Source organism: Syngnathus leptorhynchus, chromosome 2 (assembly GCF_054491065.1).
Source record: "Syngnathus leptorhynchus isolate UIUO chromosome 2, UIUO_Slep, whole genome shotgun sequence".
Lineage (NCBI taxonomy): Eukaryota > Metazoa > Chordata > Actinopteri > Syngnathiformes > Syngnathidae > Syngnathus > Syngnathus leptorhynchus.
Genome location: NC_141196.1, coordinates 14,632,762 through 14,658,910, shown reverse-complemented (window position 1 = coordinate 14,658,910; position 26,149 = coordinate 14,632,762). Strand labels below are relative to the sequence as shown.

The 26,149-nt window shown below is 38.8% G+C and overlaps 2 protein-coding genes across 3 annotated transcripts in view; one reads left to right on the top strand and one right to left on the bottom strand.

The window, feature by feature from the left end:
- LOC147060933 (amyloid beta precursor protein binding family B member 2-like) overlaps nt 1-3,402 on the top strand; it is a 32,906-nt gene extending 29,504 nt beyond the window's left edge. For both annotated transcript variants that reach the window (XM_085905804.1, XM_085905802.1), the window contains exon 14: nt 455-3,402. In XM_085905804.1, the coding sequence (XP_085761930.1) occupies nt 455-631 (177 nt within the window). In that variant the 3' untranslated portion in view covers nt 632-3,402. The remainder of the gene's footprint in view (nt 1-454) is intronic.
- LOC147060932 (protein NSUN7) lies at nt 2,063-25,900 on the bottom strand. Its single transcript, XM_085905805.1, has 13 exons — nt 25,792-25,900; nt 24,282-24,633; nt 17,956-18,014; nt 14,763-14,890; nt 14,028-14,180; nt 12,761-12,944; nt 12,039-12,270; nt 11,477-11,620; nt 11,292-11,393; nt 10,228-10,363; nt 8,793-8,919; nt 5,553-5,754; nt 2,063-4,745 (listed from the first exon to the last, which is right to left on the bottom strand). Exons 2-13 carry the CDS (start codon nt 24,631-24,633, stop codon nt 4,360-4,362), a joined length of 2,205 nt encoding a protein of 734 aa, XP_085761931.1. The 5' UTR covers nt 25,792-25,900; the 3' UTR covers nt 2,063-4,359.
- Nucleotides 25,901-26,149: the final 249 nt, after the last annotated feature.

Genomic DNA, 26,149 nt, shown 5'->3' with positions numbered 1-26,149 from the left:
ATAAGGAAATCTTTACAAATTATTAGAATTTTCTCATAGTGTAAATAGTATAAGGGTTACTCTTTATTCTATAAATCAGTAACAAATCCTCATAAAGACGTTTTATACTTTACAGTCCATGTTTACTCACTATTTTGGAAACTTTAACCTACTGCTACAATTTATAGTTTATGTATTTTATTAAATCAACATAACCAGCAAAGGGCAGACCTATTGGAAAGAAATGTACATATTAGGGATACACGATAATTATTAAAACCCTTCCTATCAGACCAATAATCCAAAATGGGTTGATATCTAGACCAATATTGAGAGCCCCACTAACGCCCAACCAGCCGAAGTCTCCTCGACTATAAAAGAAACATTTAATATTAATATTTAAACATGCCCATTGTGCTTTTTTGTACAATTTTTTTGCTCTCGCTTATATACAGTATCTCTTCTTTTCTTTCAGTTGCGGTATCAGAAGTGTCTGGTGGCGCGGCCGCCCTCGCAGCGGGCCGGCTGCTCGTCCTCACCCGCCGCCGACACTGTGAGCCGCCGAGTTAGCACCAGCGTGAAACGCAGTGTCCAGTCTCTCATAGACACTCTAAAAGCCAAGAAACCGCCATCAGAACTCCCTCAGCAATGACCCTCACCAGTGAGCACGGCACCTCCCCACAACCAAACAATGCACACCTTCACAGCCATGGTAACCAGTGATGTACATATATGTTAGTGAATGAACACCACACTGGTCAACACCAAAAAAAAAGAAAGCAAACGATGAGAAAATGATGTGCCAGATGATGAAAGGTGTTTTTAATTGAAAAGGAACAGTTGGTTCAACTTTGACTTGCTCACTTATTTGGCATTCGAAGGAGGGGGGGGGTGCTCTCGTCACAATGCTGCTCAGAACTGATTCATGGGATCATTTTATATTCACACTCAATCAGCATTTGAGTGAAAGGCGGAGCCACCTAAGCCTCTTGGTGTCTGTCACCAGATAACCTTCCTGCATTTGCAGCTGCCCACTAAATGCCATTTAAATGACTCCAAGCATTATATGAGGGAGGGATAGCTGAAATAGGGTCAGGAATCTTCCATTGATTAGTGTGAAGTGAGTGTAATGAATAAGTAATTACAATGGGAAAGGTAGAGGTGAGTAGTATAATTTCAGGTACAAAAGAGGGAGTGATGAGAGACGCGACTTTTCGATTATGCATGTTACCTTGATGGTTTTATGTTGATGCGATTCAAAGTATTCACCAGTGGTGGAAACACATCAAGTAGATGCTGTCAGCACAAGTCACCTCCACGTGACTGTAAATGGATGAACATAGGCACAAAAAAAACAAAACTCCTTGCTATGGCTCCCAGCCACGCCCCATTTTAATGTTGTTTTATATGAAAATAATCTCCATATATAGAGTTGAGAATAAAGAATGTCACATTGCTAGCAGTCGAAATGTTGCTATGTCCTCAGGAATCTTTATTCATACACACAAAATATTTATACCTGAGTTCAAGAGAGGGCAGATCTTTTCATTGACAGTGGTGCCTTGAGATATGTAACTGTAACGATATGTGTTATTCAAAACTATCGAATCATCATTCTCCACACAGCAAAAAAAACAACTTTTTTTAATTTAAAAGGGGGGAAATAAGGCTCAGTTGTATTGAAATCTTCAAAAGTGTATGATTCAATTCAAATAAAAACAGAATATAAAAACGTTATCCGTACAAATAGGCCACTGGGGGCTGTATAATACATCCAGTCATGCACCAATGAATTATAAGTGCAACACTAATGTCGTAATAATTTGTTTTCATTCTCGCAGAGGATAAAGAATACATGCCTGTGAGTATTTGCATATTTTCAAACTGCATGTGTTACTGCGCCATTTGTGTTCATATATCCATTGCTAAAAGCGTAATATCACCACCGCATACAGTCAAGCCTGAAGGGGTATGAATAATTGCGAGTAACTCTCTCAAGTCTATTTGCAACAGGACTAGGCAAACAGTCAAGCCCCCCCCCCCCCCCCCCCCCCGCCACCCCCCAAAAATAAATCATCCGAATAACAGCTCTTATCTAGGCACCACTGTATTTGGTCGGATGTAAAATACCCTTGCGTTCTCTGTCCGTCACCTCCCTTCTTTAATAAAAAACACATGCAAGTTAATACAAATAGCTATGCAAAGTTGTTTGAACAAGTACCCAATAGCTGAATATCCACGTACCACTATGCTCTTTGTCTTCACTAGTAGTACAATTCAGCACCCAAGTTGTATGACTTTTTCTTCCAAGTAATGTTTTCCACTTTTGGATCAGTGGTATGCATTTAAGCCTTACTCATAAGCTACTGTGCAGCGCTACTGTGGTATCTTTACGAGACCCAATTGACAGGCATGTGTAACACACTAGTAGCATTCTGGACACTACTAGTAGCACCTAAATGTCTACTAGTAGTTTGATCTTCGACGTGTATGAATAATCAAGCCCTCAAGTACCTCAGTCAAGTCCCTCTATTTAGCAACAGGGATAGGCCAACAGTCAAGTCACATCCTGGGGGTATGAATGATTTTAGGTTTGACTGTAGCTGTCCCATTAGTTTGTCAAATTTGTCATACTAGGATGCAAAAATAAGTGGTGGGCAAACAATTGTTCTCCTAGTATATCGTAGTTGTTCTACTTTTGTGCTGAAATGTCTGACGAGTGAGGACAGCAAGCTGTTTGAGTACATATTTGATATTCATCTTAAGTTTCTTGATACTCGTTACTAGAAAGGCAAAAGCGTGTACTACCTGACATTTGTGTGCTACTAATAAAGCACCAGACACTAACTCGTGCAATTTTGTGACGTCACTAGTCGTGCTAGTTTGCCACTTCTGGAAATTCTGTTACTTTAGTAGCACACGGATCTGAACAAGTGTAGGATGTTGCCTTACGAGTAACATAGTTGATCTACGAGTGTGATTAGCTAATTAAATCCCTAGTTGTATAAGTAGCTAGAATTTTAAAATGTCACTAATAGTACTTGTAACATTCAGATGTCAGAGATTGCACACTTGGCATCTGTGTGGTACTGGTACCAGTAGTGATTCATTAAATTCTAATAGTTAACATCAATCATTAATAAAGAACATCCTACTACACGGACCTTGAGCTGGATAACAAGGACATCAAAAAAAATGCTCAAACGGATTTCCATACTGACAGCAAAATGTGTGAGCTCACTCACTGCTTTTAAAAGACCAGCGCGCAGGCACCTGCACTCGACTCACAAACTGCGAATGCAGTCCAAACTTACACAAGATCAACAACCACGGGAGAGGAATAACGCTGTATTTCATTTCAGGTTCAGTCATCATTGACAGTGTAAATGTTTTCTGTTGTGAAAATAAAAATGCGTTGGCAAAAGAAAGGAATGAACTGCAGATTCTTGTATACATGTGCATTATAGTTGCTTTGACATCGAACACTGCCATGACCCAGCCAATAGGTGCAAACACACACAAAAATAAGTACATTCATACCATAAAAATATCAATGGAAATTAACTAGGGTAATTCATACAAATTCAGTTCACATAGTAGAAAACCAAATCCTGGAAATTGGAGAGAATCATTTGATTGTCACTGAACTGAGCTCAAAAATCTTGCACAATTCACTCAAATTGTACAACTTCACCAGTGCAGAATTCTGTTAAATAGGATATAGAGTATTGGAAATGATCATTTGATTGTTACTGATTTGAGCTGAAAAGGTGGAGTACAAAGTTGCTGTCCAATACAAACTTTCTGTTCTTTTCGTTAGTAGCAATATTTATTCATTTTTACATTTTAACTCTTCAAAGATGTTTGTTTGCATCATGGGTTAGTTGTAAATCATCCTCAAAAATGACATAGTGAAGACATTTTTGAAGAATTACAAAATCGGACAAAATCCCCCACTATTGGGAAGTTTCATTCCATTTTCACGAACCCGCTATAGTTTAATTTGTGTTAACTGATATGTTATACTACTTGTTGGACAACTATGGTTTCAATTGGATTGCAAGTTTAGTTCAAGCAGAAAGAAATATGAGCTAATGTAGGCGCTGCAAGTTGACTAAAACTATATCTTTTTTCATTTTAGACTAAGATAAGGACCAACATTTTTATCGTCAACTTCTTATTGGGATAAGGTTGACTAAATGTGCTAAAAACTAACAGCATTCGAAACTGTTCTAAAACTCAGACTACATTTAAAAATGGCTGATGAAATGAACTCTACTTGGCTCCTATTTGCTTAAAACCAGGAAATGTGCAGTGGAGTAGAAATTGTGCCATAAGCGTCACCATTGGAGTTTGACCGTTCAGAAGGAAACTTTAATATTACACATAAAACCGCATCTTATGTTTGAGCAGCGTGTCTTTGGGAAAACTTCCCAAGGCTCGAGAGGAGGGTAACGTCGGTGCCGGGGTCCTCCACATAGAGAGTCGAGGAAGAAGTGACTGGGGAAGATGCTGAGGAGGTAGGACAATAACAGCGGGTTTCAGCACCAATTGCTGGACCTTCTGGAGACGGACTGCAAATTTCGCCGGGGTGACAAGAGGAGGCGGTTTGGGTGTGGAAGTCACAGTGTTGAAAGCTGGGGTAATGATGTGGATTTTGGGATTCTTTTTTGGATCGGGGCTGCCTGAGTTGGAGTTTACCAAGGTGCAGTGAGAATCCGAAATGGAGTTCTGTGATGTCTCTAAGCGCGGTTTGGGCGGAGTTCCTGGAAAACCAAAAGAAAAGATATTGGTGAATCTTGTGAAAATTATTATTTTTATCAGAAAAGCATTTAGATAAGTAGAAGTCCAACTGGTTAAATTGGAGCCAACACAAACGTACCACCATTTAAGGTGCCCCAAGTTAACTCCATTTGACTAAAGTTCAGATGTTCTAGTAGGCTTTTCCTGACATTTTGTTCCCTCTCTAACAGAAACCTTAAGTTTTACACTTTTCACAACTCCTTCTTCCAAAGCCTTATGCTGCCACTACCATGCTTCGCTGTAGTTCTTTTGGTAATTACCGGCAATGTGTTGCACCAAACGTAACTTTTGGAATTATGGTAAAAACATTTAACCTTGCTTTTTAAAAAATCTGCAAAAACACACTAGAAAACGCACAAGGCAAGATGTGTTATGATCCGATCAAACTAAGGTAGAATTTTGAGGAGTTGGTCAAATTCCTAAAAGTGTCAATGCATAAAAATGTCAGTAAATCACTGCTGAAATTGATTGGGAGTGTGGGCTTGATTCCCATATACGTAACACAAGTTTTAATGTGATCAACCATTTATAAGAGGGTATGCACACTTTTGCAACTATATTGCTGCTGACCTTTATTTCCCAGCTTATATAAGATTAAAAAAAACTGTATTATTTTAAAGAACGAGAAGGAATTAAGAATAACTAGGTGGACCACTAGACATCCAAATGCTGAACAATGTACAATTTGATTATTCCCCACTGCGTCATTCCTTTAATAAAAAAAAATAAATAAAAAAAAGAGAAACAATAACTCCAATCATAAATCTTACCCCGTGGTAAGTGTTGCTTTTTTTCAGAAACATGGTGCTCTGTTTTTTTAGCAAAGGTCACTTTGGTTGGTCTGATAGTTTGTCCACGTTGCTTCTTTCTGGTTGGCTGGTTGGACTTGACACGCTGAGATTTGCGATTGGCAGACATCTTGGCCTGCACAGCCTGTGATCCCTCGTTTGCCACACACTCGGGCTGAGAAGACTATTAAAAGAAAAACAGGAAGAAAATGATACGTTTTGGGCAGAAACCAGAAATAGCAGTTATTTTTCAGTTTTTTGCATCTTGCGACAAACAATAGTTATATCAAAGAATTATTCATTGGGAGCAACTTCATAACCTATCCAAGAGCTGAAGTAAACAAGACATGAAATGACTAAGTTGGATCACACTGGACAGCTACTGGATGGATAGAAGCACACAAACACACACACACACACACACTATAATTCAGAAAAATGGTCATTGCAAAAGTGTGGTTTGTTTTGAGAAACTTGCCATGGATATCCTAACTGATAATAATACAACTTGTGGCTTCTCAAACTGCCATTGAATTTTGATTGGGTACAAAAAAACTATTGCCAGGCTACAATTTTGCAACCCTTCTTCAATGTCAATTAGCGAGCTATGGGCAAAAGAATTTAAAAAAAAAAAACAATGCCAAGTCTAAGATGTCAAACATTCTAGACGTTTGTTGTTACAATTACAGTTGGCAGCCGCCATAACAAACTCTAAATAATTAACATTGTGAAATGAATACCTCTCTAGTTGTGACTATTACTTTTGAGAGTGTAACCCTTTGCATCTAATGTGTCCAATGAGTGCAGTTTTGTTTGATGTTAACTTGAAACCATTTCAATTAGCATTTAGAGTAATACAACAAGAAGAATTTTCAGATCCATGCCGGCACCTACAGTATGTAATTGTCACACTAAATATACATTATCAAAGGAGCCCTTCCGCAAAGTGACAGCCGTGGGAAGTGCAGCCGTGCCCTTGCTGCTGGTCACCTGCAGTCTCATCAGCAGCTCACACCGCTTCCCTCAACACTTGAATAATTCACCACATGCACCGCAGAGACTTGCCGCTTTTTGTTTTTAAGTGCTTGAGCATGTAACAGTTTGTGCAAGATATCAAAAGTGCTGGGTAAACATGTATGTTTGCCTGTACTGTACATGTGCATGCAATACTGTATTTGCATGGGTTTATGTGAGGATGTAGCCAAGCAGGTCTAGAGGTTCTCCCGTGTTTGGTGCCGTGAACTTCATTGATGCTAACTCATTCAGACAGGGGACATTGAATTATTCACCAGATACTCTCCCTTGTCTTACTTTCTTCTTCCTCCTCACCCCCATAAATTTTTTCTTCCCCCTCCATTTCCACCCACCAACCTCAGTAAATCGCTCACTTTCTCCAACACAGCCTGAACTCACCCCAAATGTAAAATGTTACACTCTTAAATTATGAAGAAAACAAGTCAAAAAAAAAAGGAAGATTAGCATATTGTAACCAAGACAAGAGACCTTTAGGTCAAGATTTGCTCCACATTCCCAAGAAAATCTCCCTTGTCTTTATTGTTCCTGACTGTTTGGAAGGCCCATAAAGAACTTAAATGGTCGCATCCATGACAGCCCATGTAAGCCAGACAGCAGTCAAACACTTAGATAATTGCTATTTTTATGGCACTTTTCAGAGGGCCACAATAACTTTTGATTAGCTGAGTTTATTGCAGGTGCATGTGCATGTGCGTGCGTGTTTGTGTGTGGTTGTAGGGTCTCTGTTTCAGGCACCACTACAAGGGTTTGATTATCTTTTCATTCCTATCTATGGAAGAATAAAAAATGATAGACGGTCCACAAGGAGATTGTACTCCAGTGCAACAGAGCGCCATCACACTCAGTGGGGGGTAAAGCAGCTTGCAGAGGATGGAGGTACTTGAATCTGAAGTGCATTTGCTAATTAGAAGGAATAAGTCATAAACGTGTGTAATGTTGCAGAATAGGAAGAGGAGAATAATACATGAGATGAGGCTTGATGTTGCACTTTCACCAACTACTGCCACACCCTAAACCAGACCAAGCCCACAGCCTCAACCCTAACCCCCTAACATCGAACCCTAACCACAACCCTAATCTCATCCCTCGGCCCTAACCCCAACCCCTTCTAACCTTACCTACTAGCCCTGACCTTAACCTTAGTTGAAACCCTAATTTTAATTTGAAACCCTACTTTAAAACTCTAACCATTGTTTGAAAACTTTAACCCTCGTTTTAAACAAATGTAGACAATACATCTTGCCAAAAGGGCAATGATTTAACATCCAAATCAGCAAAAAGTTTCATTAAAGGAGAGCATACAACGGAATGAGGTCCCACGTGAGCACAATAGACAGCCTGAGCTGTTGAGATTTGTTCAAATATAAGCATCATAACAAAAAGACTTCAACGGCTGCCCAATGCGCAGTTTGAGTCAGTTTATCGTAAAACATATATACGCAGAAATCAATTTTGTCTTAAACAAGATGTTTGCGAGCGATTTTATGAGGCAAACTTCCATTTACCTTTGTTGATCAAATTAAAGCTTTATCTCATTTTCAGAAACTCAAAATGAATCACAGCAATCTTTTTACAACATCTCGCATTAATGTCTCATCTCTCAACTCAAAGACATACTACTTTAACTTCCCTGTGTTACAATGCCTTTGATTCATTTCTTTCCATCACTTCTCAGCAGTAATCATCCACCTTTACAGGAAGCACGCGACAATCTGACGGGGTCTGGTTGGTGACTGACGTGTAGTGTAACATATCTCCCGTCAAGACATACGATTGTATTTATCTTGTCTCGAATGATAAAAAGGTCGTGTAGTCTGAGAAGGGCATAAATGTGTTGCTGCACCATTTGTGTACAAATATTTATTGCTTCCAGGGTTACAACCAATGCAACATCGCTACTAGTTTTGTGAGTCCATCTGTCGTGTTTTGCTTCAATGTAATCATTATGACAAAGGACGTTCGTATTGCGCAACGTTATGGTGCACAGTTCTTATACAAGGGTGAAAAGCAGAACACGTTTTTCTTCCACGTGACCTGTAAAACATTCTGTTGTAAATATTCTTATTTCAATATATTTTGTATATATATGTGATAAGTTACATATGTATTTGCGCTTGAGAACAAGATGATTTCAATCTCATCATTTAATAACCAAAGGCATTCTATTGTATTCTTAAAGACCTTCACCTTTATTTTCACATCTCTGATGAGAATAGCCAGGAAGCAGCCATTACTCAGCTCAGAGGGCTTCACCCTGAAGAAACAGTTGCTTTCACCACCTCCTGCATGGTCTGGAGAACAATTCCGGGCTTGGCTTTGAAGTAAACACAAAGACAAGAGAAGCAAAATTTATAAATAGGAGTTATAGACTGGAGGAAAGCAACACAGCACTATGAAAGAAAGAAAGAAAGAAAGAAAGAAAGAAAGAAAGAAAGAAAGAAAGAAAGAAAGAAAGAAAGAAAGAAAGAAAGAAAGAAAGAAAGAAAGAAAGAAAGAAAGAAAGAAAGAAAGAAGTTGCTTAACGCTAGTGAGAATACAGGCACAACCATATTTGACAGGGAACGTCCTCATTTAATGGTCATTTGTTCCAAAATGCATCCATTTCATCAAGCCAATGGGAGAATGTGTGCAGCCAGGAAAGACGATGCCCTTACTAGAATGAATGTTACTTTCTTGTATCTTTTATCCATCACTACTGCTTTTTTTGGTCTATTTAAGTGAAATTAAACTTTAGCTATGCAGCATAACTAACATTACTTGGCGAAACTTGTTACATATTGGTTAAAACACAAAATGCCCACTAGTAGTTTTGCCTCATAAGTTAGTTGCTCTATTGCTAGGGCTTTTAGTGACATCATAGGATTCTATTAGTGTAGACCTAGTGCTTCCATTAGTTCTGCTAGAAGTGGCATAGATGTTAACTAGTGAACAACTGCCTCAGTAGTAACATGTTTGCCAAAATCGTTTTACAAATGTGCAGATATATCACACAGTAGAAAAAGGCAGTTGTTGAAACAACATTTATAACATGTAAAACAGATTGCCGTACCAGTAAGGACCAAGTGTGTCCTATGGACTAGTAGCTACATGAACCTGAAAATGGATCAAGGATATAGTATGCAAAAATAAATGATGCAGTCAGTTAAAAGTACTTTCTAGCATAAGAATCTGTTCTTTTCTGCAGTAATGTTTGTTTGTTTATAGGAAGTCAGTTGAATCGATCATAAAAAGAAAATTTTCATTTAATTCAATGCAGCCTTTGGCATTTTTGGCAGTGCTAAGCCCTTAACCACAGTCAAATATACCAGAAAGATCATTTCTGTTATATTATATTCTGTGAATGTAATTTAAATATATATATATATATATATATATATATATACATGTAATCATATTCTAAAAAATAATAGTTTGACTGGAGATCTGTATTCTACCCTTTTCACAACATTTTAAAAGCATGGAGTTGCACCTTTCAGTTTATACTGGAGGTGTTCTGAGATTTCGACAGAAGTCTACCTGGAGGGAGGCAAAGACCTAGCATACTGACAGCAGAACAAACACACTCTGAAGGAGAGAGAGACGACAACACATGCAGAGAGTCTGCTCACAAACTGAGACTAACCTCAACTCGTTTTTTCCGAGCCGCCATTCCTGCTGCGCCATCACATTGGCTTGCTTGATAGCTCTGGTCACAACCTCCTCATTCTCCTGAGGGTATGAGGAAAAGGTTGCGTAAACAACCGCTAAAACTTTGGGAACTATAAAAATACAAAAACAGCATGCATTATTTTTGCACATTAGTCCAATTAGGGGATGCAAGGTAGAATGCATTCACAGCAATGAACGTATGACGGGTGTGTTTGAATTATATTAAAAGAAGAGTTATTTTATTTATTATTATTATTATTATTTTTTTTTAAATCAAATACTGTCATATTTGTTATGCGTTGAAAGAAACTCTCCCCTTTCTGGCCTCATCTTGTACCTCTTAAGATGATTTTCAACCAATCAGCGAAGAGCAGATGTGGTGTCGAAGAAATAGAAATGCTGAATGTTGAAATAAATGCTTCCACCGTGGTCGGCTGCTGGGGTTTTAACCACTATATGTTTCTAGGTATTTAAAACTGAGTTTAATGTCGAATTAAAAAACAATATAGTGTCTCTCGCTCGCCACTTTGTGACTGCGCACAAACGATACATCGCAGCAAGTCAACACATTTTGATATGTCGGTTCATTTTGAGTGGAGTCCCGCCGCGGTGTACAGTGTTGGGTCTGGCTTGCAAAATACAATGAAATCTTGCCCTAAAAGGTTACGTTTTGCAAGCTGAATGAACTTTCTGAGCTAATACTAAAACCCAACAACCAGAATAACAAACATGTTGTTAAATCAATAACTCCCGCACAGCATCACACAAGCAAACATTTTTGATGCAGCTCTTGTGTCGGCTCTTGGATTGTGCAATGTCAAGTGTATTTGAAACATGTATGCTTTCCAACATTAGCATATCCAATTAAGGACAGACAATCTCCCAGGGACAGCATATGCGTGTTCTATTAGTATAAAATGAGATAATTGGGCACTCAGTCAGAGATGTAAGCCAGGCTCCACACAGAGCTCATGCATGTGGTGCTTTTGTGTCAGTGTGTATGTCTCAGCATGATAACAAGAGGTTTACGACACTCACACTTTAATGCGTGATCAATATCTTCCCTCTGCTGTGCTATCAGAGCTTCCAGCCTGCTCTGGGCCACAGAACCCTGGGACAAGTCCTGAAGCGAGACGGCGCCTGAATTTAAGAAACACCAAATGACTTGTTCAGTTCAGTGTGATCTGGTTTAGAAAAAAATACCCAGCAAACTTAAAAAGTACCTCTGTTCTCTTGCAGTATAAATTCAAGTGGATTGCTGACTGCAGACAAGGAGCAGTTGGGAGTCAACAGGATAAGACGTACTTTTGCAAGACGCTTGTCACCACTGGTGAGAGACTGGAACCCCTCGCTTATCAGCTTCACATCTAAACAGCATACAGAGATAGACTTTGGACATAGGGTCTTATTTACAAAAGGTTTTGGAGTTGATCTAAGAACCAAATATAGTATCACAATTTTGGAGCCAGTCACATGAAGGAGTCATGCCGTTTCAAATACAATGATACGATTGCCACGCAAATGAGCTGATTTAAATGACACAAAAATATGACTTCCATGTCCATGGGTCATGCTTTTCTTAAATTACCAGAGAGACAGACTTCACTCATTTATGTGCATGATGAATGTCATCAAAGTCCAAGAATGGTCTTAATGGACTTAATAACACAATAACCAGTGAGTCAGATCATCAAGAAGCCAAAATGCTTTTGATAAGAATAATTGGAGCATCAAAAATGAAGACGTAGCTCTAACGACAAGCAAGAGATCCGTGGTCATGCTTACCCTTGCAGTTCATGTGGACGATGACTTGCTGCATCGCTTCCCTCTGAGCGTCCGTAAGACCGCTGACACAAGCAAGGACTCTGGACTTGTTGCCATTGACTTTATGTTTCTCCTTCATGAGTGAGGCCATATGGGAGACAGTGAGGCCAGAGAATCTTCCCACGATGAGGATGTCCCCATCGTGTGGTAGCAGGGAGACTGCTATGTTCGAGGCCAGGCAGCAAGATTTATCCTGCAACAAACAAATAGAGAATATGAGCAAGAAACCAAGTTTGTGGTCATAGCCTGTAAAGATAAAACAAACAAACGGAAAAACTGCATTACAGTGAAATTCAAACCGAGAAAGAGAGTCGGGCTTTCTCAGAGGGTCATTCCAAAATTGGAGGACCAAATTATCACAGGACAATCAACAAGGAGCTGTGATTCTTTTTTTTTTTCTGTTTTTCTTCAGTAGAGAAATGGATAAATGTTGGAACTGAAGCAACTGTATTGTTGTGAAACACACACATGTGACAGGAGATTTGTTATGGCTCAAATAGAAGCATGATATGATGTGAGGAAGTGATGTGAAATATTACAGTAGTTTCCGGGCAAACTCATCTTGGTTGGCATGAGGGATTGCATGCCGCTTTGTAATCAGTTTGAGACATAAGCTATAAATATCAGAGGACAGCGATGCCACTCTGTGTGTGCGTGCGTGTGCGTGTGTGCTTCCATTAAACCTGAATGATGAGTTTGCGGTTATGAAGCAGCGTGGTGGAATCCAGCCTTGCTTTAGTTCCAGCGGGGAATACCAGCAAACCCTTACAGTCAGGATCCTGGCAGAAGGTCTGCCCTTCCAACTGCCTGACTGAATTCATTTGGGAGAGGCCCGCTCTCATCAGCACACTTTTGACCTCATCCAGACTGAAAGCAAATTGGAGACGGTGGCGGAAGAGGGAATACACATTCAGCAATTGGGAGGAACACACACAAACAAACAAAAAACAAGCACAACAAAATGTGTGAATGGTTGCACTCGGTAGCAGTAACTCAATATGCAGTAGCAATATTAGTCATTTTTCAAACTGGATAAAGAATATATGAGTATTATTATATCTATCTACATGTGTTGCTCCAGCATTTGTGTTCAAACATCCTTTTCATAAAACCTCAGCTATAAGTGCTGTAATATACTAATAACTTATAGCAAAAGTGCTATAACTAAATATGAATTGTACTGTATCTATTTATACTATTTGTTGGCATGTTTTAAAATGTCTGTTAGCATGTTTTAAACGGACTGCGAGTAATTCTCTATTATTTTAAACGACTTGAAGCCTCTTCTAAGACAAATTGTTTACAAGCTACCAAACTGCTGCTTGTTGTGAGAGGTGGGGTTGAAATAAGTCCACTGCCACCGTACACTTTTCAAAAATCTTGGTGTCTAAATTGTCCTCTAATTCTGGAGTGATATATATGACAATAGAAATGCTGTGTGGCCTTTTTAAAGGACTTTATATCTGTCTTATGTGCTGTCAAAATATTAGGAGACACACAATATTCTCTCTCTCTCTCACACACACACACACACACACACACACACACACACACACACACACACACACACACACACACACACACACACACCCCAGGTGTGACCTTTCCAATCTCAGAGCTGGTGGAGGGTAGTTGCTGATTGAATGTCCCTCAGTGGCACGATTTACACCTAAGTGAATCAGCCCTGTCCAAAAGACACCTTTGTATATTGTAACACAACCATATACACTCACCTACCTCGGTGCACACACGGACACACACACACAGTTTAATTGGGTGTCAGCTGGCCTCCCGGGCAATAAAATATAAGGAAGCACTATCAAACTGAAAAGTCTGCATCCAGCGACAAAAGGAGAGTTACATGGTGCACTAGTACTCATCTCATCAAGTGTGTACGCAGGAGTGTGTAAAGGTACAACGATGAGTGTACGTGTGCACATATGTGCTGACCTGCTCCTCAGTACATTGACCCATGCATAAAGTGGCAGCCTGTTGGATCGCTCCCGCTTCACCTTCACACTCTCAGGGAGAATGCAGTCAAGAGATGAAAGGTCATGTTTGATTCGATATCGGGCTAGTGAGGCTTCTAGCTTTGTCTTAGACCTGAAAACAACATACAGTATACAGTTCAAGAGGGATTTTTTGTTTTTCTTTCTCACTATTGTTCATCTTGAAAATTGACAAATCGACATTGGAATTCAGCACAATGTAGTTTTCAAATTGTAATTCTGGAAAAGAAAAAATCTGCCTCATTTCTGTTCGTTGGAAGCCTTTATTTTTCATTTGCATATAGTTTATTTAGTTTTTGTCCAGAAAAGTTTAGTGCCTAAGAAGTGCAGTCCATGTGTTTACATATTGTAACATGAAACATGAAATAAATGTAGAAGTGATACAAACACTGATTTGTCTACATTTTTGTTGGAATCTAACTCATGACTTACTGACTTGTGTCTACACTACTCTTGTTTGATAGAATATCAAGAAGTTCTAGTGAATGCTTAAAAGACTGCATGCCAAAGTGGTTAGTAAATTTCCAACTTGAATGGAAGTAGATAATCTGCCTCATTCTAAAGGGGTGTGAATTTGATGGTCGATGCTTGTTTGGCTGTATGTGCCCTGTTTGTGACCTTTTCCGCTCGCCCAAAGTCAGATAAGTTGCACTTCAACTCAATCTTCTTCCCCTACCTGATGAGATAGCTCTCCACGTCTCTGACTTCCTGTATGCAATCCTCAATTCTGTGATCCTTCGGGAAGAACTTCCTGTCCTGGAAGTCATAGAGCATGACGGCAAAAAGACTCATCTGATCATCTGGCTGCAGGACAAAAAGCAACACATGCCGTTATTTTGTGAGGGGAGGGAATGAATAAAGCATGAGTATGTCTGGAGACCTCTGGCCACTTTAAGGGGCACAATATCATGTTTGTATATGCTGGAAGCTCAAATCGCCAACTTGGCAATGGCCTCATAGTGGTGAATTATACCAATGCATTACCCAAGACGTGGGCACACAATTGGTTAGATGATCTCCACTTCCCACTGTAATTATAGCTCCAAAATTCTAGATTTATTATGTGTAATATAATTCTAGATTTGCATATTTCAAGTGGGGAGTCACACCTGCAGCATCCATGAAGCATTGCCCTCTAAAGTTAAAAGACAAACTCCTTTCCAACTGCTGACAATTCATTACAAAAGACAGCACTGCCTGATATAACTTTCCATATTCATATTTTGTGCTCAACCTAGTGTGTATAATACTAATATAATACTTGAATTGGTACCTATGTATTAGTAGTAGAGTCCTTCAGACAGACTGAAATAAACCATAAAGTCACATCATTGCATTTTTCCAAAGCACCAAGCAATAAAACACCAATAAAATACTTTTTTTACATTAAGTATCACTTGGCCTTTTCCTAAGTTTAAGTATTTCACTGTGGGAGAATTCCAAGTCATTACGTTGCTGGACAACAGTATCCCCTCTAACGTAAAAGTTTCCCAGTAAACAGGTTTAGTCACCTCAGCAACAGGACAAAACAAGATAGGCCAGTTCTGTCACTCATTTGAATCATTCATTTTTTTTAGATGTAGATACATAACATGCTCATGTTTGAATAAGGTGTTATTGATTTATTATTTATTCTAGAGTGTCAGATCTGTTTTTGTCAAATGTCAAAATGCACTTATGGTATTTAAATGACATGAAATAAGACTAAACACCCAAAGTTGCACATCAGTCTGAATTTGGTAACATCACAAAAACGTATTTTCACATGAGTTCAAGGACATAAAATCGTTTTAGATGAATGTTTCATCTGGCTCATTTCACACAACGCGTGGGTCTATTCCTGCTCAGTCCCTCGATTCCCCCTTTGTCCTTCAGGCTCTTTCAATTCTCCCCAGGATTTAGGGTTAATTTTCTCCCCACATTGTGATCCAGAATGCCAGAGGCTCTTTTACTAGCCAAACTATCTATATCGTCTTTAGTCTCCCTTTCCACCCCCACTCCACGTACACTGATGCACTTTTACCCGGCAGTCTGATTCCACCGTTGCGTCCTGTCTCCATCAAGGTTGAACTTTATAGACGCCATCAGGGTAAAAGAAGATGGGAGCTACTTCTAAAGCGTGTCTCATTGCGGCTGAGCTTTACTGTCTTACTCGAAGGATGCAGAGGAACAATCTGCACCACAAAACACAAGAGCAATTCACAAGGCGTGAAAGTGTTTGTGTGCTTACTATGGGCAAAAGTATTGAGACCGATGAATGTTACCCTGACAAGAAATGAAAATATTGAACTGAGGACTTTCTAAATTTAGGGATTTTTTTTTTGAGTTCCTGCCATTTCATCCAAAAGGACATTGCGTGATGTCAGCGGTTCACCATGGTGAGAACAATTACTAGCTTGGTGATGTCATTTCACCTGAGTCATGTAGCTCACTTTTTTGTCACTTCCTCACAAGGTTTTAGAAACCGCAGGTAAGTGAGAGCGACCACTATTTCAAATATGTATGATAAAACAAAATGATTTTTTACAAGAGAGACATAAGGAAATCACCCCCCCCCAAAAAAAAAACTGGTTTTGAACTTATTTTATCTGCTGTATGAGGTGCGTAACTTAAAGGCCATGTTAGGGGGTGCGCAATAGCTAAAATATTCACTTTTACCAAATCTATAGTTTTATTTTGTCTTGTGAGAAGTATTGTTTACACATTTGTTTCTGTATTTTGTGCACGGACTGCTTGAAATTTCATGGGGAGACAGTCCTCCAAATCCGGACAGACTCATATAATATATTGTTGTATGTTTGCTTCTTAACTAGACCATCATCAAAATTCATGACAACCCCATCATCCAACACATCTTGTCTATGTTGCCCTTTTCTGGCTCGCTACACATCTGCGTGTGTTTTATTACTAGCCAAGTTTTCAGAACAGAACAACCCTTCATCTTCGCCAGGCATCTTTTATGAGCGGTGTAAAAAGTAACTTCATGACAATCTCCTGCAGGGTATACGTCTTTCTTTTTTTTTCAAACAGCAGCAAGTAGCGATGGGTTGGCTACTAGCGGCTGGATGTTCATGTGTGTGCTGGGACTTCAAAAACACTTCAGAAAAAAAAAGCTCAACGCATTACTTTTCCATCATTTACTAGATGCAGTAAAACCCCACAAAAAAAGATACCCAATACATGTGAGAGAAATTGAATTTCATCACTTCATTAATATTAATAGTTCAGCTCAAAAAAGGCGATGTGTCACTTTCCATGCAGATTGGTACATTCAGGCAACATGTGCAGTGAAACAAAGTAAAAAATGAAAAGAATATGAATGAATGCAATGAAGACACACAATTTATACAATATTTAAGACTTTCACTTGGTTTCCTCTTTGTGAAGCATTTGAGGTTAAGAACTTTTGTATGTCCGTTATGTAGATAAATGAATTGTGTCCTAAAGTCTTCTTTCCAAAATCTCAGCCTCTTTGCCCAAATATGGCAATGCCTTAAGGGAGTGTTTGTCATTTTCAAATCATGTGAAAGAGAAGACTCAGTCAAGACAGACAGAGGACATAAAAGACTCATACTCCTTTGTGGGTGGATAAGAGGAGCAATACATCAATATCACCGTAAGTGATGAGAGGCTGGAGATCAGAACAAAGACTGTGTGCAGGGTGAACAGCAGGACATGAATATTACAGAGAGCTATGTAAAGCCTTGGTTGAGAGTGAGATTGTGAAATTAAGAATGCTACACACACGGGAAAAATAGAAAACTGAATGGGTTGGTTTTTCATAGTGAAATAAAGGTTATAATTGTTTGTGCTTAGTGCGCTACACGCTCATCTGTGTGCAAAAGTTGTCACTAGAAGAGATCACTTACGATTGGGTGAGAAATGAAAGTGCCACCGTCAGTTATGACATCCTCCAGTAGTTCTTGATCTGTGCAAAGAGAAGTGCACCAATTTTTAAATGCAGTTAACTTTAGTGGATTATAATAAGTGTGATGCAATAATGTAGGAGACCCAAGTGTTATTAAAAAATTCAATATCGTAAGCCGCTGTATAATTGCGCACAGTTTGAATAGTTACACTGACTGCACTTACATGAAAAAAATATTAAAACTGTATTAAAATAATGATTAGATTAAAATGTATTGCCCGTGAAAATGTAATCAATCTTTGAAAACAGACACATCATGTTTAAGATATTTTAGCATGCACAATGAGAACATTTTATTCAGTGATTCTTTCATGTAGTACTAGCAGAGGGGGGAACCCACTAACCCCTCGTGACCTTACTTCAAGAATCAAAGCATTATGATGGAGCCTATCACCATACATCGATCTCAGTGTACGTCCATTCCTTAAATATCAATTGAGAGTAATCATAATTATCTAATGTTTTATGAAGATCAAAGTTCATTGTATGAATAATAAACTATGTACTGCATGTAATCTTGTTTTAGACGAGTAGAAGACATTCATTTTGTAATGCAAGGTCTGAATAAAATGATGACAAATAAAACACTGGTGTTACATAAAATATAATGTTTTATAATGTTATGTAAAACAACTATCATAATTATAAAATTCACAGTTTGACTACAAGGTGAAGATTGCAACAATACTCAACATTTGGAGGAAATGCACACTATACATTTTTTGGGGGAATTGATTATATGTTGACATGACAGGTTATCAATGCAACCACTTTCAATATGCAGGAATGCAAGGATGAAGAATTTGGTTATTGTCGTTATGTCCGTGTCTGTGATTTTCCAGCAATATTAAGTACGTTAAAGTCTTGTTATTAATGTTAAATAAATATTGGTTGTTTTCTTTTCAGATTGAGATAGTCACATTATCATCTTGAACAACAGATGAATGGCATACTCTATACAATTAAAGACAGTATGTCTACAAAAGAACAAGTGCAATGCAGGCTGCTGAAGACTAATTCTCAAAATTCCCTAATTTAATTAGTAAACACAATTCAATTAGACTAGGCTTCATTTCCTGTGATTAAACACTTATTTGGATTTTAATTAAACTTAATCGGATTCTTCATTCGCCTCATTTATTTCCATTTATTGATTTGTTTTTCATTTGTGATGGGTTGCTGTGAAAAATCACGCACCCTGATGGCAAAATTAAAGTTCTTCAAAACACATTACTGATACTGCATAGCAGAGTTTAATCAGCAAACCTACTATTCATCAGTTCGAAGACTTTATTTTTATAATCTTTGGATTAAAATATAATGGTTTGTTGTTCTTCTTTGGACAAAGGGTGTACTAATGTAACATAACATCAATTACGTGCATGTCATATGCGGATACAGCAAAACATATATTCTATCAAGTGTAGGTCAAAAATGCAATGAGATGTATATTCAAACATCTCAAATAAAACCACTCATCTTTGTGTAAAATTATTGTTCATTTATTATTAACACAAAATCAACCCAAAATAGAGTAAAGCAGCCGTTTTCAAATGTTTTGCCTCGAGGACCATAATAAAGACCATCAATAAAATACACTGGCATAGTTCACCTAAGTGTTCATTAAAAATATAGCAGAGGTTTTATTCCTAAAATGTATTTTTAATGTATAGTTTGAACATCAACACGGTGCATATAGGGACCCCCCCCCCCCCAAATCACATATTTTTTTAGAAAAGTCAATATAACATCATTGTAACAGTGTAGTGGGTGTAATGATCTGAGAAAATGTACTAAATATATAACTAATAAACCTAAACCACACGTGAGGAAGGTTAAGCAATCAGAGATAGACGATGTGACCGACAAATGTAAACATGTTCATTTACATCATGAACTTTGCTAAAACATGACGGAATATCAATCTCCGTTAAATTCACATCCTTCATTGGTTAACAACTGTGCAAGAGACAGGCAAAAAGTAGCAAAGTGAAGAGGCCTCGGGCAATTGAGGAATCAGAAGACACACCGAGTTAGCAACATTTCTGCTCCACAGGTGAGTTTAGTGCTTACTTTTGATTTGCAAAAAACGAACACATCTCTTAAGGAGCGGTCAGTCATGAGTGAGTACGTGTACCACACTTTGATAATCATTGGAATAGAGGCTACTATTTGAAAAAAATGATACTCTTACAACAGTTTTATGAGGAAGGTTTATACGATAACTAAATCACTGCTCTGTATTAAATATTATATATATGGCCAACAAATAAAAGCACCTCCTGCCCCTAATGGAAGTCGCCATTGGGGAGACATTGCAATTTACAGCAGTAAGCATTACTGCACAGATGAGCTTGTGGGATATAACCAATAAATGCACACTGATTCGACAGGGACTCATCATTCTTGGGGGTGAGGGGTGGAGGGGGAACATGCTGTTATCACACAAGATGTTGAGGGGAAAATACCCCAAAAAATAAAAACATTCATCTTTTTATCATTTACAAATGAAACATTTCTCTGGCTGGAGAAGTTTGCATGGACCACCGACTTGTGACAGATGTACTCAAACTAAATCTCTACATCTGGCTACTCTCCACGTCGTTACACCTGACTGCACATGAAGAGCAACCAAAAAAAGCAACTTGCAATAAATTACCCATCATTATCTCCACTTCTAAAGTGCAACTCAATCCATCCATCCATTATTTTGTACCGCTTGTTCCCACAGGGGTATGCTGGAGCCTATCTCAGTGGTCATTGGGAAGCAGGCGGGGGGGCACCCAGAACCAGTTGCCAGCCAGACTTGCTAACCAGTGGGCTACGGTGCCGCCGTTGGCTTGATACTTTATAGAGAACTCAATCTGTCCTACTGAATGTTTGCTGACGCATACTATGTGGCGCCCGTTACGCTGGTTGTGGTCAAGGGCACACACAAAAAAAAGTCTCTTTCCTCTGCATGCTCTAAATCCAGCCCGACACAAAGTAGTCGAAAGAGCGTCTCCAGTCGCAATACGGCAGCCGCAGTCATGTGACACTTCTGAGCACAAATACGCAGAGGGGTGGAAGAAATGACTAGAATGAAGCTAGTGAGGAAAGAAATGGGAGAGTAATGGCAAAAGACAAGGTCACCTACATTCCTACACATGAATGAGATGGCTAATAGACCCTTTCCATTTTCAGTTCAGAGTATCGTTCTGAAATAATTTGACCCTCATAATACTTGTCTATATAAATTTACAAGAGCCAGATCTTTAAAAAAAAAATGTATAGCCAGTCTCACATTCATGAATTCTTCAATTCATCTCTGAGAGGAGACAACGTTTATTTTTTGCTACGGTGCAGGTACTTGTTCTTGCAGGTGCAAGCCTTTTTCCTGTTTCAAGGGACCCTCTAACCACTACATGACTTCTCTTCCTTATGCTGAGTATGTATGATCATTCTTTTTGCTATTTTACTCTTTCCAGATACCCCTAAGACCACTTAAAGTCCCGCAGGTGCGTGTTTCTGTGGGAACCTATGCAAACATGGTGGAAAGACAGTTTGAGGATATGTTTTCAAATTCCCCCATGAAAACCATCCCGACTGTCCCATCAAAATACACATGACTTGGACCTTTTTGACTGCCTCAAGATTACCCCAGGTAATCGGTGATACAAGTGGTAATCAGACGGTTAATAGGAATGCTTGGCTGTTAACAGTTGTCAAATCGAACACAAAGAACTGTCACCTATCGACCGTTCAGTCTCAGTGACGGATTCCTCTAAATGACAGATTACTCGGCACCTTTTTTCTTTGGAGCAGATAAGACATCTAATTACAGATCAATACCTGAGCTCATTGGCATTTTATTATTTTGCTGAAGAAGCGTTTTTTATTGGGTTTTTTTTACTCCAAGATCATTTCTTCGAAATCAACCACAATAAAGCCAAGCCAATCAATGATAAGTGCGTTGACAGAAGCACTGAGAACGCTGGCCATTACATGTAAAAGAAATTCAACTTGAAACTAGTTCACACAGAGTACTTTCAACAAGAGTGTCTTTAAAAAAAAAAAAAATCCATGCATGCAGTGTCAGTTCCTGATGTGTGATTAATGCGGCCACACAGGGTGCTATCCAAAAAATGTCAATATGAATTTTTTTGTTTTGTTTTATTTCCTGTAAAATGTAAATCTATAATGGGGGTGGTTGAGCCCCTTTGACGAGGCATAAGGTGGTTTCAACAAATGAACAAAGTGAGAGTTAATCGATGTCAAGGAAGTATTATTCGTGTAGTTTGAAGAGCTCTGTATGTGTGGCACCAATTTGAAGTACTGTGCTTTGTTGGTCGAATGAAAGTGGAGCATTCAAGAGCGTCAAGAGAGTTGCTTTCAAGCTATTTTCAACACTTTAAAATGATGCTTGGGAAAAAAAAACAATGGACAACATGGGGACAGCCCAGTAGAATAGCGCCTGCAAAATCCATCGCTCTCTGCAGCTTCCTTGCGTTGATGAATTCTAATCCAAATTCAAATATGATTCCGTTTCATTCTTGCTCCAGAAAAGCAATAGTAAGCATAGTACTATAGCCAGTACCACGTCCTCGTTGTGTCGGCACACTTGTGTCAGAAAATGGTCATTTCCATAATGGAAGCACCGAATTATCCAAAATCTAAGATGAAGGCAAACTAGTCCAAACACTCGGTTGTTGAATTGAAGAGCTGTGCCTCTTCATATTAGTCCACACGGTGTACCTATGTCAATCAAATGGCTCCATATTTAAGAATGAGTTGATGAATGATGCAGGTTTGCAATCTCTCATGGCTTGTACCTGATTTACAAGGAAGCCTCATTCCGGTACAAACCATTGGGAAAATCCTCCTGGGTGTATCCCGGGATGCACAATTAATCAAATTGGCTTCAAATCCTTGCACACTCACTGTATCCAGGTCATAGTATACATATATTCTAAAAGAGAAGAGAAAAGAGTGGGTCCTCCTCACTACAGTATATCTTGTCTATGTTTGTTTCATCGAACTCATTACAGTTTACAAATGAGCCTATTTTCATTTCCATAAATGTTTCATGAGCAAAACGAGAGGAACAGTGTACGACCAACACACTGCACAAATATATTAAGCTTATGAATAAGATATGGTGATTAAATACAAAATACTTTTGAGATCTTTAGTGTGTTCTTACATCATTCATTGCTGGTCGGTAGTCTGACGATAGATGCTCAGCTATAATCTGCATTAATGGATATCCTGGTTCAGTGGATGGATAGCAAAATGGAACCAAATCATTCATGGCTCTGAGGGTGTTCCCGAGACCCGCATGACCTCTCCATCTACTACAAACACTTTAATCGATTCCAACCCCCCCCTCGCTGCCTCACCTTACCGTCTTTATCGCCATGGCGATTACACACCAGTCTGACTTGGGCCAGCAAGACCCCACCCTCTGCAGATAACACACCATGAGACAAATTGATCTGAAACGTCTGATGGAAATTCCCCCTAGTGATTAAAGCATTTTCCCCTCCTTCTTGCTGTCTACCCGTTTAGCTGCATACAATTAATTCGACTTGTCAAATTGATATCCCTACACACGCTTTGGGTAATTCAAAATCAATATTAATTTTTACTTTGTCAGTCAAAAATGCACGTGTAGCTAGCTACCCTTGATTAGACAGTGTTGATTACATGCTACAATGAAAACCCTGATATTTGTGGGGGAATAGGAGCAGAAACGGACAATATGTCAATGTTTGATGTCCCTCTAAAAGGGTTTATAATTACCAATCATCCATAGATGCCATAAGACTACATTTGTGCCGATACTTGAATTAGGTATATCCAATATAAAATATTGCTTTGATTTTTTTGTATGAAATTCATTCATTTTTTTACAGCATTTGTCCTCATTATTGTCACAGATGAGTTGGGGCTTGCCCAGCTGACTCTCAGAAAAAGGCAGGGGACCTCCTTGACTGGCCACCAGCCAATCACAGGCCGGTTTAGAAACATCGGTGATCCTAACATGCTTATTTTAGGGATGTTCGAGTAAACCGAAATATAGGCTCCCCGGAAAAGACCGACAAGTACAAAGGGAATATTAAAACTACACAGAAGTGCCTGAGCTGAGCTTTTGACCACCATATGTAGTTCAGGCTGTGGAGAATATCCCTTTTCTATTTTTCTTCCTTTTTTATTCTAGTCAATTTTCTTTAAGCTTACTCAAATGTGCATTTTTAAGCAAAGCAACTCTTGGCAATAATCACTTACAACTCAGTGTATTGAAGGCCAGTTCATAAGCAGGACGTAGCATCTCATCTTTGACTCGTGGCAAAGGAAGCCCCCTCTCTTCGCCATACTTCACTAGCTGGCGGCATGCAGGCTTCTCCTGGTGGCTGTTTTGAAAGATGACAGATGCCAGCAGGTAGACACTGTCCGGGAAAGCAGATTGACTTTGGCTGGTATTTAGAAGGTTCAGGGGGGACTGAGAGTCACCAATGTGGGGTTTTGGCACACCAGCATGTTGGGAAACAGGATTCTTTGTTTCCCATTTGGGAGCGATATGAAAGCTTGCTCTGTTGACTTTTGTCATGATGGTCTCTTTTTGTGTTTGCTCAGACATCTGAAATCACAGCAGAACAGTGTTTGCCTTTATTGAGCCAAAGCACATATTTTACATACATATGATATCATAATGATGAATACATAGGTCTTGAGGAAGTGCAATTAATTATTCTGAATGGACTAAACGCCACTGATAGATGGAAGTAATCTTTGTTTAGTTTAGTTTAGTTTAGTTTAGTTCGATCAGCAGAATATATACATCATATTCAGTACAAAAGTATCGACAGAAAGCGAATAAAAAAACAATAGCACAGAAACAAAACAAAATGAAAAGAGACCCTAAAGCTCAAAGTTCAGAAAGCTGACCAAAAGGGTAAAGGTTGAAGCTAAATAGCTTGTAAATGCCCTAACCTGTTTACCTTAAAGTATTACATGTAGGCATATGCAGTACACACGCATACATCTAAATACACACATGTATATATTTACAACACCTAGTGCATAAATTCACACATATACATCCATGCCCATATACACGCCACCTACATTTAGATACACATACACAAATAATAGAAATACAAAATGTCCCATAGGTCCTGATTTACCTCCCATCATATTTGTACTTCTCCAGAATAATGTTTTTGTACTTTTTTGTTTTAACTGAACAAGATTTTTACATTCCTTGATCTCTTCCAGTAATCTATTGCAATGAATACATTTAGAGACTCAAAGATGGTTTCTGCGGGATATCATTGAAAGCAATAATTTAAAGGATAATTGATCAAATAGATCATAGACTGATGACTACTGATAAGTTTTAGACAACCAAATAACAAAGAAATAAAGTTAGAAACGAATTATTATAATTGGGACTAATGTACTCAACAGCATCAAAAACATTCGTATCTGTGAAATTATGACACGAATTTGTTTCCCTTGTTCACTGCAATAAAATGACGGCTACCCCTGAAATTTACTATAACCCCGTTTCCTCGCACTCTGTTTCTACCGTCGATGACAGCATACGTGAAATCCGTAAATGTAAAGGAAAGTTTGCCTTTCCTAAATTGACGCGCAACAGTCTCCATGGAAACCAACAGCGTCGCGTCGGGGCAAGAATGAATATTGAATCTGTGCATTCGCACTTTTATGAAGAACGCTGTAGCTTGTTAGTGGTTACCACGCATATCGAGGTAAATGAGAAGTAATTGCAAACCTTAATCGAATGCAGTAGATGGTGTCCACAAGTTTTTTCCAAACTTCTGGGGAGGAACAACCGGATCACGGATCAGGGTCGCAGTTAGGTTATTTGGGGCCCATGTGACGCTGTGGGCTCAGGCGCCCCCTTTTAAACATCCTGCACTGCACTACTTGCTTACTTATTTTCTGTCAGTTGGTAGCTATATGCAGAATAAAGGTGTAACCAAAACTTCTGCAACATATTTTGTATACCCGTACTATGGGTGCCTGGTATTTTGCAGCAAAAAATCTAGAATAAAAAAGGTTTAAAATATATGTAAGAATTTGGATTGATTCATCTATCTATCTATCTATCTATCTATCTATCTATCTAT

What these genes read in the sequence shown, in the direction of transcription:
- LOC147060932 (XM_085905805.1), bottom strand. Translation starts at nt 24,633, where the DNA reads ATGTCTGAGCAAACACAAAAAGAGACCATCATGACAAAAGTCAACAGA. An exon ending in GTCAATGTACTGAGGAGCAG is followed by an intron (nt 12,945 to 14,027) that starts GTCAGCACATAT and finishes ATTTGCTTTCAG; the next exon opens with TCTGGATGAGGTCAAAAGTG. An exon ending in AAAGCAACACTTACCACGGG is followed by an intron (nt 4,746 to 5,552) that starts GTAAGATTTATG and finishes TTGGTTTTCCAG; the next exon opens with GAACTCCGCCCAAACCGCGC.